The sequence below is a fragment of the Moschus berezovskii genome, chromosome 26 (assembly GCF_049115385.1).
Source record: "Moschus berezovskii isolate FMDL1 chromosome 26, NW_MosBer_1.0, whole genome shotgun sequence".
Lineage (NCBI taxonomy): Eukaryota > Metazoa > Chordata > Mammalia > Artiodactyla > Moschidae > Moschus > Moschus berezovskii.
In genome coordinates this window covers 8,224,336-8,240,786 of record NC_142485.1, presented here as the reverse complement: position 1 = coordinate 8,240,786, position 16,451 = coordinate 8,224,336, and the positions used below count along the sequence as shown (strand labels likewise).

The 16,451-nt window shown below is 48.8% G+C and overlaps 1 protein-coding gene across 1 annotated transcript; it reads right to left on the bottom strand.

The window, feature by feature from the left end:
* Positions 1 to 343: 343 nt before the first annotated feature.
* On the bottom strand, positions 344 to 4,082 carry DKK4 (dickkopf Wnt signaling pathway inhibitor 4). Its single transcript, XM_055416283.2, has 4 exons — positions 3,972 to 4,082; positions 2,663 to 2,813; positions 2,082 to 2,234; positions 344 to 594 (listed from the first exon to the last, which is right to left on the bottom strand). Exons 1-4 carry the CDS (start codon positions 4,080 to 4,082, stop codon positions 344 to 346), a joined length of 666 nt encoding a protein of 221 aa, XP_055272258.1.
* Between the last annotated feature and the right edge of the window lie 12,369 nt (positions 4,083 to 16,451).

Below are 16,451 nucleotides of genomic sequence, written 5' to 3'. Positions count from 1 at the left end.
TAAGGAAAATATGTGATCATTTTCCCTGGTAAGCTAATTTAACAACAGATACATTGTCACTCCGCCTCCCCACCCAACTCCTGTCAGGTATCAGAACTTCACCAGAAATTACTTACAAGATTTATTTGAACTAACTGAATCACTGGATGAACTTAAATTTGTTCTGGAATCACATTCACTTTTCTGCAGAAACAGACAAAAAGCCAAACTAGTTTCTATTCATCCAAGACAGCTTCTCCAGCTCAGTTTGTTTCACTTGCTACAAGATTGGATTTTCAGACATGTTGATGGGAAGAAGTGTAAGTGCATGCCTGAGACTCCTGCCAGGTCAGACCTGCAGCCCTTAGACTTTCTGGCACACTCGCAACCGTGCGTGTTGTCGATTTCTAGCTGCCTGACTCCGACACACCAGCCCGGGCCCACAGTCACAGCGCTGGAAGATCTCTGGAGCCTGTGAAGCGTCTTTGTGCCCCCTCCTAGAGCAGACCTGTCCCTCCAGTAGCACTGGTTTACAGATTTTGGTCCAGAAATGACGAGCGCAGCAAAGTCCAGGCCCGCAGTCAAAAGTTCTGAGACAGCTGTCTCCCTCTTGCCCTGTAACAGGATTGACACAGGCTTTAGTGATAAGCAGGTGGCTGTGGGGTTGGGACTGGGGTGAGGCACGGCAGGGAGGATCCTCCGGCAAAGTGAGCCTCGAGCAGCAGGCCCAGCTCCAAGGCTGAGCGCAGCAGCGAAATGGACATCTCAGCTCTCCCGAACAGAAGATACTGCCTGAGAAGGTTGAGGGCAGGGGGAGATGAGATGGTTGGATGGCATCACTGATTCAATGGACATGAACTTGGGCAAACTCCGGGAGATGGTGAGGGACAGGGAAGCCTGGCATGCTGCAGTCCACAGGGTTGCAAAGAGTCAGATATGACTTGGTGACCGAACAACAACAAAGTTAAAACATCTATCAGAGAAAGATGGGATTTCCTGTCTTGAGACATAAAGTATCACTCGTCAGTGTTTTATTAAAGGGGATGTGTCCTGACATGGTAAGAGACCACTGCTTATATGGGGACCAGTTAACCTAAAGACGCCGACAAGAGCATCCAGTTCACCTTCAAACATTCCAGCTGCTTTCTGTCAAAGGTTGGATTTTAAGATTACAGTTGTGTAAAAAGCATCTTAGTGAAGTTTGTATTTTGTTTGGGAATGAAAAGTTACTGCATCTGTGTTCATCTCTTATTTTGCATTTTTTATAAAACAAGTTTATTGGCTTACATTTGTATGTATGTATTTTTTTAATTGAGGTATGTGTGTGTTAGTTGCTCAGTCACATCCGACTCTTTGTGACCCCATGGACTGTATAGACAGGCTTTTCTGTCCATATGGTTTTCCAGGCAAGGATATGGAGTGGGTTGTCATTTCCTTCTCCATGGGATCTTCCCAACAGGGATTGAACCCGGGTCTCCTGCATTGCAGTTGGATGCTTTACAATCTGAGCTACTAGGGAAGCCCTTATTTTGTATTCTAAGGATTTAGTAAGGGAAAATTTCTATTTGTAGAATTATAGGCTGTAAAAACATGTGCATAGAAAGTTTAATTAAATAGTTGAAAGTTTTCTTGCCCACCAGCCCACGATTATAGGTATTCCCTTCCTCTAGGCCTGTCAGCTACCTGTGCTACTCCCACACGGCCTCTGCAGCTATCTATGGAAAGAGATTAGAAGTGGAACATGCTTCCTAGGTGTTTCTGGGGTGGAGAGGAATAAGCCAGCCTCAGCCTATCCTGAGGAGCCCAAGAGGAGAAAATGTTTTTCTTTTTTAAAAAACGTGTTTATATAGTTGTTAAGTTGCTAAGTCATGTCCGACTCTTTGTGACCCCATGGACTGTAGCCCGCCAGGCTCCTCTGTCCATGGGATTTCCCAGGCAAGAATACTGGAGTGGGCTGCCATCTCCTGCTCCAAGGGATCTTCCTGACCCAGGGCTCAAACCCACATCTCCTCATTGGCAGGCGGATTCTTTATCACTGAGCCACTGGGGAAGCCCACACACACACACACACACACACACTCAATTTAGAATGCCGCTCTTACCCTTTCTGCCTTGTGACGTTTTCATATTTGGCTTCCTCCTGGGTTTGTCTTCCTGAATGGGGTGCTCGGTTGTTGCTTGTGTGTCTGTGTCGTCTTGCTCGTCCACCGCCCTCTCTGGTCCTGGGGCCGCCTCTTCTGCTGCGCTACAGACATCTGAGAGACAAGCGGGCGGAGTTAGGATGAGAGCCGGGGCGGGCGCATCCTCGGGCTGCCAGAGAGTTTGGCAGGACCTCTGCCTTCAGTCTCCGTATAACTGTCTAGGTTTCTGGGACACGTGCAATCAATATTTATATCTCACATAAGGCAAAGAAGGGAGTTAAGTAACCGAATCAAAGCGGAAACAGTGATTCCAACTTGCACCCTTCCTTTAAAATCATCTCCACGTTGCTGTCAAGAGTTGTTGCCAGGAAAGGGGCTATTTTGCTGCATCGAGAAAAGGCAGCTGGGGAGATTCGCTTCAAGAATGACTTCAGGGAGCCTTTAGAGAGTGCCTGTCGTGGGACATCATCGTCCAAGAGACCCCGGCGCTGTCTCCGCCTCGTCGGAGCACAGCGGTCCTGTCGCGCTCCGGGCCGACTCACCGTTCATACAGAGCGTCCCCGGGCAGCACATGGCCGCGCGCTGGCACCGCCTCCGTGGCCCACGGCAGGTGGCACAAAACGGTTTCTCATCCTGAGGTTTGAGGCAGAATTGTCTAGCACTGCAGTCCTTGTCAGACACGCACTGTGAGCCCTGTGAAGGGACATTTGTTCACAGGGCTAGAGAATCCAGCGAGATGAAAGGAGACATTTTACTGCAGGCAGGAGGTGGAGGCAGCCGAATGCTGAGGCCTTGAAATGCTGCGGCAAGCCTCTAGCAGCATCTTCATTTTTTTTCCACTAGAGTTGGTTTTCTCCCACGAAGGGGAGAGCAAATCACCAACAAAGGGACCTATGTGCTGCAAAGGTTATTCGTGTTTGAAAAATTGTCCTACTTTTCAACCCAGAATTTTTATGCTCTTTGTGAAAATGAAAGAAAATGTCTTCCCATGTGTCTTAGAGATGGTTATGAGATTATTTGTTTATTTATTTATCTGGCTGCACTAGGCCTTAGTTGTAGTGGGATCTAGTTCCCTGATCAAGAGTCGAACCCAGGCCCCCTGCCTTGGGAGTGCAGAGTCCCAGCCACTGGGGCACCAGGGAAGTCCCTGGTTGCGAGATTCTTGCTGTGTGGCTGGAAGCCCTGCACACTGTGCTGCCGCTTAGTGAGATGGAACGCTGGGGTTTGTGGCAGCTCTGTCTAGCTGACCTTTTGAGTCCATCAGTCACCGTTGGCCAAGTAACCCTTGGGGGATCTCACCCAAGTCACCTGATTCTTAGGGATGCCTCATTTGCAGAGCAACAGATTCCAAAGACTGACTTTTCTCATCTACAACAGATGTGAAAATTTCCTATAATACAGTTCTGTGAAGTGAGAGGGTGACAAGCCGGTGCTCCTTGCCATGCAGCATTAAACTATTAACTCCCGTATTCCCCGACTGCGTGGCCTTGGTTAAATCCCTCAGCATCTCTGAGTTGCATTTTCATCATCCGTCGTTAGGAGGCGTGACAACTATCTCAAGCTCTAAGGAAGCAAGGTATTATGTATCAGAGGCCTGGCACGTGGCACAGCCTTCTAAGTGTTTGCTTCCTCTCTGATTTATAGGCGAATTGAGAGCTCAGTGCCCTGAAAAGCCACTAGGCTTCTTAGGTGAGTGAATGCTAAGGTGATTGGATTCTCCCAAGATGCCTTCAGTCCAGCTCACTGCCTTTCCAGCTCCCCAGCTAGTCTAGATGAACCATTCCAGACCCCGACCTGAGTGATGCTTCACGCAAACCCAGCACCCAGCCCTCCTCCCTTGCAGGGCGTTACCTTCTGGGCCCCTTGTGCATCAGCAGAGCTCTTGATGTTGTTGAAATCCAGAACAAGGGCTCCCAGGGGGGCGCACAGCCAGCCGAGCCCCAGCAGGACCACCACCACCATCCTTGACCGTCTCAGCCCTCCCGGCGTCCTCCTCGAAGCTGGGCAGCTCTGCACCCGCAGTGGAGCTTTGGCTGAGATGGAAACTCAGCAAGTTGCTGGGAACTGCTTTTTCTGAAAGAGAAGGGAGGAAGGTGCGTGAAATGCGATAATCGAGGTCTGATCGGAGGGCTCCCTCTTGAACTATTTATAGACGCGTCCCCTCCTTTCTCCCTGCTCCCTCCTTCACTTCCTTCCTTCTTACCCCACACAGGCTAGAACAAATCCCTGCAAATCTGTTTGATCAATAGTTCAAAACAAGGACTCAGTCGCGGGGGGAGCAGAGACAGGGCTGCAGCCCCTGCTCCTCCAGGGGTTGAATCCCTCTTAATTACTGCCTATCAAAGTCAGTTCAAAGGGCCAGCAGAGGAGCAGGATGTCTGTCTCAAAGGCAAACTCTGATAATCACCTGCATTTCCTACCTTCCATAATCCTGTGGGGGAGGAGGGAGTCGGCTCTAAGATCTGTTTTCACAGCTAATTGTGCTCCCAAGAAAGAATGGCTCCTATTAGCTAATGTGCTATGTGGAATGCCAAAAACTAATGAGTTACAAACATACTGAGATTTTAAACTATGCTCAGGTAGAAATGAGGGGTGATGCCTCTGATTAGCTCTGGCATCCAGTTGTAAAGAGCCCAACAGCTCAAGAGCTGTGAATGTAACAGCACCTGTTCGGGCTAAATGTCAATTGGAAAATAATTCTCCTTAAGATGAAAATGGAACTGTTTGAAGCTAGGAGTATTTAATTAGGAAAATACAAAAAATTGTCCTTTTAGTGAGAACCCCAGAGAGCCCATTGTATATACAGTTTTACACAACTTAATAGGAAGTCTGGGTGCATTTTATTGAGCAATGGATTTAATTTGTGTTGTATTACGGTGAATTGACTGAAGCAGAGTGGTCTCCAATTTCAGAGGGAATTTCATACATTTCATACATTTTCAATTTTCCTAATTTAAAGTTTTGTAACTTCTTCATCCCCTTTTGTCTGATTTTTTTTCCCCAGTCAAACTGTTACCTAAGTCAAATAATTTAGACATGCACTTATCTCCCTGGTGGCTCAGACAGTAAAGAATCTGCCTGCAGTGCAGGAGACCCGGGTTCAATCTCTGGGTAAGAAAGATCCCCTGGAGAAGGGAACTGCAACCCACTCCAGTATTCTTGCCTGGAGAATTTCATGGGGTTGCAAAGAGTTGGACATGACTGAGTGACCAACGCTTTGTCACTGCCTAAGTACTTTAAGGGTAGAATAGTCTGAATTTGGATCTAAAAATCCCTTCACTGTTGACTTGGTTCTCAGGGTAAATTCATCCCAGTACCTGGGCTGTAAGGCGCCCTTTAAAATCTAAAGACACATTTTTTTCTATGCCATCAATGTCATTCTTAGTATCACTGGGTCTTCTTCCAGAACCAGCTGACCTCAGTTGTCTAGATGAACCTGGATATTCTGTGCCAGGGGACCATTCTCAGCCTCAAAGGCTGCCCAGTGCCCCGGCGGCTGGGGCAGGTGACCTGAGGCTCCGTTACTTGGCTCTCTTCCTGGTGTTGGGATGTCTGCCACCATCGTGTGGTGTAAGGAGTTATTTATTCTGCAAGTACTACTTTTTTCATGTAAACCAACATCAAACGCCCTTTGATGGGAGGATATGCCTGGTGACTAGGTGTGTTACAGAATTTATTTTGAAGTTGGACAATTATGACCAAAGATAAAGGAGAAAGCCCCAGGGTTTGTTCCTTGCTGGGTTTCTCTGCTTCCTGTTACCTAACTGAAGAGAGAATATTAGGGCAGCAGAGGCCTCTGGCAAAACACACAACAGAAAGGACTGGCACAAATATTCGCTGAGTACTTTGTATGGAGCAGAACCTATGATTAGGTGTTGGGAATAAAAGATAAAAATGGTCCTCACCCCTGAGGAGTTTATGTCCAGAAGACATATATGTAGAGATAATTTCTATACATTATGATAAACACTAACAAAAAGGCAGAAATGTGAGGCTGGAGAATCACAGGAGAGGGCGTGATTAGACCTTCTGGAGGAGGGGTTATTTGAGCTGGGTTTTGTGGGTTGAGTAGGAATTCCCTAGGTTAAGAAGCAGGAGATGATCTCGCCTCAGGCTCAGACAGTGAAGTGTGTACAGGGTCAGGAAGGCACATTTCAGTTCTAGAGTCCGTGTGACTGGGGCAGATGGTGGAGAGACCAGAGAAGGCTAGATTGTGAAGAACTGGTAAGAGGCAAAGGGAACCGGAAGACGTTATTTCACGTGCAGGAGAGTCACTGGGCATACTTGAACTTGAAAAGACAGGATCTAATTTAAAATGCTTTTTAGGAGCGCAATGCTGGCGGCGGTGTGGAGCCAGGGTTACAGTGGGTGAAAGTGAGTGCGGGGCCCATGAAGAGGAGGTGGAGGAGGTGAAGAGGAAGGCCGGGGTGAGGGGGTCACACGCTGACAGTGAGGATCACCAAGGATGGGATTCTGCGCCTGGATCTCCATCGCCTGATGTGAGGGCTGGGCAGTGAGTGAAACGGAGGAGTTCAGGTCACCCCTACATTTCTAATGCTACGCACCGGTGGACGGTTATGGCTTCCCAGGTGGCGCTAGGGGTAAAGAAGCCACCTGCCAACGCAGAAGACCTAAGAGAAGTGGGTTCCATCCCTGGGTTGGGAAGGTCCCCTGGAGAAGGGCATGGCGACCCACTCCAGTAATCTTGCCTGGAGAATCTCTTGGTCAGAGGAGCCTGGGGGGCTACAGTCCATGGGGTCGCAAAGAGTCAGACACACTGAAGCAACTAAACACTCGCACAGATGGTTATGCACTGTGGATGGAAGTCAGGATGGAAAGCAGGTTGGGGGCAGTGGGACAGAGGCCTGCAGCACCGTGATCCAAGTCATCAAGCCTTTGTTGGGCATCTAACGTGGAGACAGGAGATTAACCCCTGTGTCCTCCAGGAGTGCCGCTCCCACAGACGAGAGGACGTGAGGATTCAGACATACCAGACGCAGAAGGCTGCAAACGGGCAACAAGACTGAAAAGCAGGCTTCTCCTCTCCGTCTGACTTGCTCTCAGCCTTGCGAGACTGAGAGCTTCAGAGTCAGGTGGATCTGATTTGAGCACCACACAGGCCTTCCCGATAGCCCCTGACTCCCGGAGGCATCCATCTGCCCACCGTAGTGTTTATAAAACTATTGTGATTGGACACTGGTTTGTCTCTACAACAAGAAACGAAGGTATCAACTTTGTATCCTCATGCTTTGAAGGCCTGGCACATAATAGAAGCTCCATACATTGTTTTATGTGATGGAAGACTGCACAAATAAATGCATTTATTGTCACTTTGAACAAGACACTCCACCTTTCTGGGCTGCATCTCCACAACCGTAAAGCGGGCATGAAAGTGAAAGTGAAGCCGCCCAGTCGTGTCCGACTCTTTGCGACCCCATGGACTGTAGCACACCAGCCTCCTCCGTCCATGGGATTTTCCAGGCAAGAGTACTGGAGTGGGGTGCCATTGCCTTCTCCAGAGTAATTTCCCAACCCAGGGATCGAACCTGGGTTTCGCACATTGTAGGCAGATGCTTTACCATCTGAGCCATGACTCCCCATAAATCCTATATTCTGAGGGTTCAGGGTATGAGTTTGTGTAGAGGGCCTGGTGCAGAAACTGGCACTCATACGCTCTATCCCAGGCCATCCTCATGTAAGCCTCAGGACCTATCACGCCACACGGCCCTTCCTTGGAGGCGCTCAGTAGAAGTTCGTGTAATACAATGATTGTTGTTATTCAGTAGTTCAGTCGTGTCCTACTTTTTGTGACCCCACAGACTGTAGCACGCCAGGCTTCCCCATTCCTCAGCATTTCCTGGAGCTTGCCCAAGTTCATGTCCATTGAATCGGTGATGACATCCAACCATCTCATCCTCTGTCGCCCTCTTCTTCTGCCTGCGATGTAATCCTATGCACCAAAGAAAAATCCACCCCCCCGCCCCCGTTATTTCTAGGTCTCCCAAAAGCCAGAGCAACTTTGAGGACATAAATACTAGAGTCTCCCTGGAAGATGACCTGGGGTATTTCCAGTCTACAGAGGCTGCTTGCAGATAACAATCAGGGTTCCTCAGCCAGGATGCCCTGTGGCTGCGCTCACCGCCCTCAGGCTAATCTCAGTCCTTGTGGCTTAGAGATGATGGAGCAGTAGGGAGTGGATGCCAGGGATGAGCAGAGGGGAGAGGAAGGCTCCAGAAGTATTTCTGCTGAAAAGGAATTGATGCTTTTGAATTGTGGTGTTGGAGAAGACTCTTGAGTGTCCCTTGGACTGCAAGGAGATCCAACCAGTCCATTCTAAAGGAAATCAGTCCTGAGTGTTCGTTGGAAGGACTGATGCTGAAGCTGAAGCTCCATTACTTTGGCCACCTGATGGCAAGAGCCGACTCATTGGAAAAGACTCTCATGCTGGGAAAGATTGGGGGCAGGAGGAGAAGGGGACGACAGAGAATGAGATGGTTGGATGGCATCACCGACTCGATGGACATGAGTTTTAGTAAACTCCGGGAGATGGTGAAGGACAGGGAGGCCTTGTCATCCTGAGGCCTTCACAGGATGGGGTCACAGAGAGTCGGACACGACTGAGCGACTGAACAGCAACCGTAGGTCAGGGCCCCTGAGTTCGCAGATGCAGACGGCAGAGCACTGCAGAGCCCGCTGCCCATGCTGGAAGCCTGGCCCCTCACGTGAGGATGCCTTCACATGCTCTCCTGCCCATGGATGCCCCTGGCAAGGACTGTGGGCCAACAGACACCCCGAGCTGGTCCTCCTGGTGCCCCAGGGAGCTCCTGGCCCAAAGGAAGGGCGGGATCAGGGAGTCCCGACTGAGCCCAGAGGAAATGAAAGTTCTTGAGAAGAAATTCCACCCCCCACCCCGGTTCAGCAAGGGGGGAGATGCCACCCCCACGGGTGAGTCCCAGCCCGGGAAGCGGGGTGCGGGCTGGTGTGTAAGAGCTGACACCTGCGCCCTCCGGTGACAGCTGCCGTAGTTCACATCGAAGACAGCACTGTGATTTATGTTCACTTCGGAAAGCATAGTTTTGTTACTGCTCCCGTGTCAAAACCAGTTTGATTTCCATACATGCTGCTTCTCTTAAAAGAAAATCAAAGGAACTGAACCGAGCAGCTCCTTGGCAGCATCTCACAGGAAATGCTCAGTAAGTGAAACATGAGAGGGGCAGGCTGATGAGGGGAGACAGACACTTGCAGGATCCATGTAGTCGCTGCAGCCAGGTCAGGAGGGCACCGCTGAGGAGCTGGGTTTACCAGATGTCTTGCCCCTTCGGGTGGTTCCACTGCTGCAAATGGCCTGGATGCAGTCAGGAAGGCAGAGTCCGGCCCATCACCGATCTTGTGGCCTTAGCTGGGTCACGGGCCTCTCAGCCTCAGCTCCCTGTGGCCTGGAGGGCTCCTCCAGACCAGGTTTTGGGGGACTTGCAGGTAGATGATGGGGGAGGTGACTGCAATGCCACGCACCCTGGGGGCACCCCTTGGACCCAGACCAGTGTCTACATGAGTGGCCCCCCTTCAGAGCTGTGCAGTCACACGCTGTTGGGACCTCCCTTTCCTGCAGCGATAGCCTCAGCCCTCCTGACCCCATAGCAGACGTGTAGCTGAGAACAGCACCAGGGGCCCCTAGCTTGCTTAATCAAGGTTGTGTTCCGCCTTCTTTGGGCTGAAAGAAAATTCGATGATGCTGAGTGTGACACATGAATCCTAACTGCCTTGTCTGCCCTACCCCATTCCAGGGCACACACCATAGTTCTCTGTAATGAAAATCCCACGTAACAGGTGCTTGCATTCAAGCTGAGGTCTGAGGTCAGAGTCCCCATGTGCTCGGGTTCCGTGTCACCTTCTCCACACACGTGAAGGAGGCGGCAAGGAGCTCTGCAGGGGGCTCTTTCACGAGAGCGCTGATCCCGTTCACGAGGGCCCCACCTCTAGACCAAGCGCCTTGGGAGGTTCCCATGTCCAACCCCATCACACTGGGAGTTAGGACAGCAACATGTGAATCTGGGCACTCGAACGTTCAGACCACAGCATCGCTGTTCCACCTCTGCATCCTGTAGCCCCAGACACACTCGTATTACACAAGACACGGACATGGCGGTAGTGACAGCAGATGCTGCTGTGAAAAGGCAAGGAAAGACATTTAAAAAGCTGCCCGGCTCTCAATACACATTAGCTGGAAACAGCATTTCTCGTCTTCGGTCATGGCAGGAGTCAGGGAGCTGGGATGAGGCCTTGGCACTGAGTTGATTCAGGGAACTGATGGCCTTTTGCTGAAGCCACTGGGGGTCCCAGCAGCCTGCGCTCATCAGTGTAGGAGACTTGGGTGGTTTCCTTTTCAACTGAATTACACTTATGTTCTAGAGTGGATCACAAGGTCCTTTCAGCCTCTTTGTTCTGGCAAGGCCTTTTTGCACAGTCCACTTTGCTTTATTCTCATTGTTCCTGTTTAGTTCGCTAAGTAACCCCATGGACAACTCTTCGCAACCCCATGGACAGCCTGCTGGGCTCCTCTGTGCATGGGATTCTCCAGGCAAGAATACTGGAGTGGGTTGCCATTTCCTTCTTCAGGGCATCTTTCCGACCCAGGGATCAAACCGAAGTGTTCTGCTAGGCAGACAGATTGTTTACTGCTGAACCAGCTGGGAAGTCCTTTATTCACTACACTGACTGTGATTTAATAGTAAATACACTGCGGGGAGGAGGACAGAAGCCTAAGAATTGCGTGGAGACCACCTTCCTTTCTCCTTTTCGGCTTGTCTTCTGCGCCGCCATCCCTCGGGGTTTCATCCTTTGAGTCTTTCTCCTCCTTGCCCTTCACCTCTGTCACATCCTTCCGCAAACCTGCAACTCACCCACTCACTCCTCTTCTCCCCTGTGCCGTCAGAGCCTGGTGGCACCGTAGCCTGATGACCAGCCCTCCAGGCCAAGGAGCAGCCTCCGCCATACAGGGCAGGGCTGGGGGTGTGTGACCAGCGCAGGGTCTTTCTGTGGTGTCTATAAGCAGGAGGCCAGAAGGTTGTGGAGAGAGAGCGTGGAACTCAGCCCCCCCACCCACCATGTATGACTTTGCATGACAGAGTGGACCTGAGAAGTAGCCCACACACCCCATCACCTGTTTCAGGGAAGGAGCACACAAAGGGGAATCCAACCAGCCTGCAGACGAGATGGGGTCTGCACCCTAACTGGAATCTGATTCTTTTTCCTCAAAGGTAGTGGGTGAATCCCACCATATTAGGAGACCCCAGACTTGCCTGGAGTCCCAATTCTAAAGAAGCAAATTTTTAAAAATGAACAGCTCTGCTGACTACAGTCAACAGTTCTGTGCTGTGAACTGGAAATTTCCTATGAAAGCAGAGCATCAGTGCTCTCACCATAGTAACGAAATGATAATTATGTGGGGGTTCCTTAACCTGTATGTGTCAAACCATCACACTGTATACCTGAAACTTACACAGTGTGTCATGTAAATTACATCTCAATAAAGCTGTCCTGAGCTCTGCACACAGAGTCCCCACTGGAGGTGAGAGGCTGTGGGCCTTGACATTCCCTGGGGTGCTCTCCAGGGATCCCAAGTAGTAGAATCCCTTCCCAGGGCCCAGACCCTGCACCCCTTCAGGGCGAGTCTGCATCTGGCTTCTCTATCATCCTGGGAGTTCTGTTGTATGTGACTCGCTGGGTGTGATCTGTCTCCTGCCTGGGGTGAACCCTGGGAGTGGTCCAAGCCTCCTCAGAACTTTGACCACAGAAAGCCATGTGGTGGGCGGGCCCCATCCAGATGGTTTATTTCTGGGGAATCTCCATTTTAAAGATGAAGACACCGAGGCTCGGAGAGGTCAGGTAACTTGCCCAAGGTCACACAGCTAGTGAGTTGCAGACCTCAGATTTAAGGCAAATGTTCTGGTTCCCAAGTTTATTCCTTCCTGCACACTGCACTCCACAGTTCACTAACCAAAGACCATTCTCCAAAACATCAAGTTCCCTGAAACACAGCTATATATTCACCAAAGGGACACTGCTTCTTCCTATTTTCAGGTTACACAGGAATATGTCATAAAGTGACATAAGGTGACACCTCCTTTTCCTTAACTCATCCTTTGTGTAAAGTGATCATAGTGCTTTACTAGCAAGTGGTTAAGATGAGCTAATTTCCAGGTTGTGTCAGCCAGGCTGTACCCAAATCCACAAGTCGAACGTTGACAAAATTGGTTTCCTCATAAAAACAATTTGTAAATATTTCCTGCCCTTTTGACATTCAACTTGGACTCTAACTTGGGTAGGGAAGCCCCATAACGGTATTCACAATCGTATGGAGGGCTTGGGTGAGGCTCTAGGGGCAAGGGAAGATCTGGGCTCATCACCCTGACCCCCATCTGCAGCACTCACCTGCAGGGCCAGCTTTTCTTTACCTCATTTCCTTATGCCCCCTTGTGGCCAACAGTGACGTGAGTGTCCAGAAGGCCCAACGTGAATTCCAGGGACTGATCCCAGTTGCGCTTCCCAGTTCTGGGTGGAAATTCCCCAGAGCACAGCACTCCCCTTCTCACGAACCTAGGTACTTCCCCACCTTATGAAAGTCAGTTTAACTTTTCTAATTATAACAGAAACACATTTCCAAATTTTAGAAATTTTAGAAAATACAGAAAAGTGTGAAGAAAATAAAAATCACATATACTCTGACCCAGCAGAGAGTCACAGTCAGATTTTGGAAACATTTCTCCAACATTTATTCTATGAACACACACACATACAAATACACAGCATCTATTTAGATAATATATAATGTATGTACTATCAATCCATCACCAGTCCAGAGTTAAGCCATTACCAATGTCCACGTTTATGGGGCTTGCCTGGTGGCTCAAATGGTAGGGAAACCACCTGCAGTGAAGGAGACCTTGCTCTTTCTTTAAGTAGAATTGTAACACATGCATACACACACGCATACACACATGGAATTACACTGTACTTAAACTTTTGTCCCCCTAACCCCACTTTTTTAAACTGGGCCTTTCCCTCAGATTATCAGATATTATCAGAACACATGGTTGAACCATATCCCAAAAATGGGTGTATTACAATTTAATGAATCCTCCAAGTGTCAGCCATTCAATTCAGTTCAATTCAGTCGCTCGGTCATGTCCTACTCTTTGTGACCCTATGGACTACAGCACTCCAGGCTTCCCTGTCCATTACCAACTCCCAGAGCTTTCTCAAACTCATGGCCATCGAGTCGGTGATGCCATCCAACCATCTCATCCTCTGTCATCCCCTTCTCCTCCTGCCTTCAGTCTTTCCCAGCATCAGGGTCTTTTCCAAGGAGTCAGTTCTTTGCATCAGGTGGCCAAAGTATTGGAGTTTCAGCTTCAGCATCAGTCCTTCCAATGAATATTCAGGACTGATCTCCTTTCAGATGGACTGACTGGATCTCCTTGCAGTCCAAGGGACTCTCACAAGTCTTCTCCAACACCATAGTTCAAAAGTATCAATTAGTTTTTAATTTCCTGCTGCTGTAATTCATTCAAGCTACTCAAGATGAATCTCTGCACAAGTCTATTGCCTTGAGGCAAGTTGTCAGACCTGGAGTTTAAGGGTACCACATACACCCTAAACATATAACATAGTCTTGGATCTCTGTCCCTGTGCCCTGGAAGCCATTCCCCTCCTTCACCTGACCAATCCCTGGCACAGTGAAGGGCTTTCACCTCTGGGGCCCTGAGATCTGCTGCCCCCTAGAGAAGGCTCACAGACAGGGCTAGTATCTCATCTTCAAAGAAGCCAAGGGGTCCTCCTCACCCTTTGTCACAATTCTGGAGTCCTTGAAAGCTTCTGAACTGTGGTGTTGGAGAAGACTCTTGATAGTCCCCTAGACTGCAAGAAGATCAAACCAGTCCATCTGAAAGAAAATCAGTCCTGAATATTCATTGGAAGAACTGATGCTGAAGCTGAAATTTTAATACCTTGGCCACCTGATGCGAAGAACTGACTCTTTGGAAAAGACTTTCATGCTGAGAAAGATTGAAGGTGGGAGGAGAAGGGGATGACAGAGGATGAGATGGTTGGATGGCATCACTGACACAATGCAAATGAGTTTTAGCAAGCTCCAGGCGTTGGTGATGGACAGGGAGGCCTGGCGTGCTGCAGTCCATGGGTCACAAAGAGTTGGACACAACTGAACGACTGAACTGAACACAAACAAGTGGGCCCCTTTTCTTTAAAGAAACAGAAATAATGTTGCTGGCTTCAGAATCTTAATTTTCCTTACACTTAGGGAAATCGATATACCAAATCTTCACCGTAGGGTTTCTGTTCTCCATTTTTTGTTCTTTTTTTTTTTTTTTCATTTTTTGGGGTAAAACTATACTAACCCTTTGAGATTTTCTCTCACAAATGTAACGAAGGCAGACAGAGCAGGTTATCTGGACTAGAGCAGGTGACCGGTGTTGGAAGCCTGCTTACCAGGGCCTCTGGACACACGTAGCACAGACGCTTCCGGGTTTGTGCTCGTCCATCAGTTCTGAGCATGGTGCCCTGTAGGCAGTAAGCACTTGGCAAATGTCCCACAAAAGAAGAAATCTAAAGCACCTTCCCTGCCCTAAAATTATGGTTCTAGACATTTTATAGGAAAAGAATGCCAGGTGATCAGGATTTGGACTGAGAAAGTCCTTTCTATGCCTCCCAAGATTCAGAACCCAGTGTGGGTGGGCAGGGTGTGAGAACTAGCTGTAGTTCGGAGGTGGCCAAGGCCAAACGCTTGATGTGAATGTTGAGAGTAACTGTGGATCCTGCTAAGCCAGCAGGGTCAGAGCGATGAGAAACGAAGGAATGATTCCCTCTGCAGCTGCTGTTTTCCGGAACAATTTCTTTTAACGCCTTCCTGTGTGTTGGGAGAGAGGGGAGGTCCTTTGTGTGTGACCCGGGACTGGTGTTATCATGTCGCTTCAGAAGAAAAGACTTCGGATGAAGAAGCCCGAGGAAGGAATGTTGCCAACTTCCTGTTGGAAGTGGTTTTTATAGACTTTAATGACCTGCTGGGCCCGACAAAGGCCAGGTCTGTGCCAAAGCGTAGGCTGAAGTTGTGGTTCTAATATTCGTCTGGATGTGAATAAATCTAAGTTTGCTTGCATGGCTTTTAATCGCCTGCTGCTGCTGCTAAGTCACTTCAGTCATGTCCGACTCTGTGTGACCCCATAGACGGAAGCCCACCAGGCTCCCCCGTCCCTGGGATTCTCCAGGCAAGAACACTGGAGTGGGTTGCCATTTCCTTCTCCAATGTGTGAAAGTGACAGCACATTAATTTTCATTTGTGTTATTAACTAATGAACATTTTCCATGTGCCAGGTGGGTCACTGTGTGCTCTGGACACATCACCGTCTTTACTATCGACTACAGTCCTCTGAAGTAGACCTTATTTGGCTCTGTCTCACTGATGTCAAAAGAGAGACAGAGAGCTGCTCGCCAACAACCACAGGGCTGGCAGATCCGAGGTGCCAACCCAGCATCTTTTGACTCCTAAACTCATTTTATTTAGCCTACTAACTTACATTGCTTTGCCAATGACATTGATCATTTTCTTCGTCTTTTTCCAAGTCTCACATTATGAGTCTTTTGGGAGCAAGCATCTTACTTATCTTTTCTTAGCCTGAAATGCTTAAACACAGCAGGGAAATCATCTTTGCCTCTGGTTTCAAGAAGCAACCTGGTATTATGTTCTGAGTATCAAAGACTTTGTGGGGTTTTCTTCTTTTCAACTTTTTATCTTGAAAAACAATTTTAGACTCACAGGAAAGATTTAAGAATAATGCAATGAAGATCCATAGATCCTCCACCTAGATACACCAATTGTTAACATTTTGAATGTTTTTTCCTGACCATTTGAGAGTTTGCTGCAGACACATGCTATGTCACTTATGAATAACTTTATATATCTCCTAAAAAACAGGCCATTTATCCATGCATGCATGTTAGCATGCAAGCTCTGTCGCAGCCGACTCTGCAACCCCATGGACTGTAGCCCATCAGGATCCTCTGTCGATGGGGTTCTCCAGGCAAGTTGGTTGCCGTGCCCTCCTCCAGGGGATCTTCCTGACCCAAGGACTGAACCTGCATCTCTGTATCTTCTATATTGCGCAAGGATTCTTCACTGCTGAGCCACCAGGGAAGTCCTCATTTCTGCATAATCAAGATATAATCCTTACCCTCAGGAAATTTAACATTGTTGCAATATTAATACAGTCAACATTCAAATTTTCTCAATTGTCCCAATAATGACCCTCAATAGCTGCT

What these genes read in the sequence shown, in the direction of transcription:
- DKK4 (XM_055416283.2), bottom strand. Translation starts at nt 4,082, where the DNA reads ATGGTGGTGGTGGTCCTGCTGGGGCTCGGCTGGCTGTGCGCCCCCCTG. An exon ending in ATGCACAAGGGGCCCAGAAG is followed by an intron (nt 2,814 to 3,971) that starts GTAACGCCCTGC and finishes GTCCCTTCACAG; the next exon opens with GGCTCACAGTGCGTGTCTGA. An exon ending in GGGGACGCTCTGTATGAACG is followed by an intron (nt 2,235 to 2,662) that starts GTGAGTCGGCCC and finishes CTTGTCTCTCAG; the next exon opens with ATGTCTGTAGCGCAGCAGAA.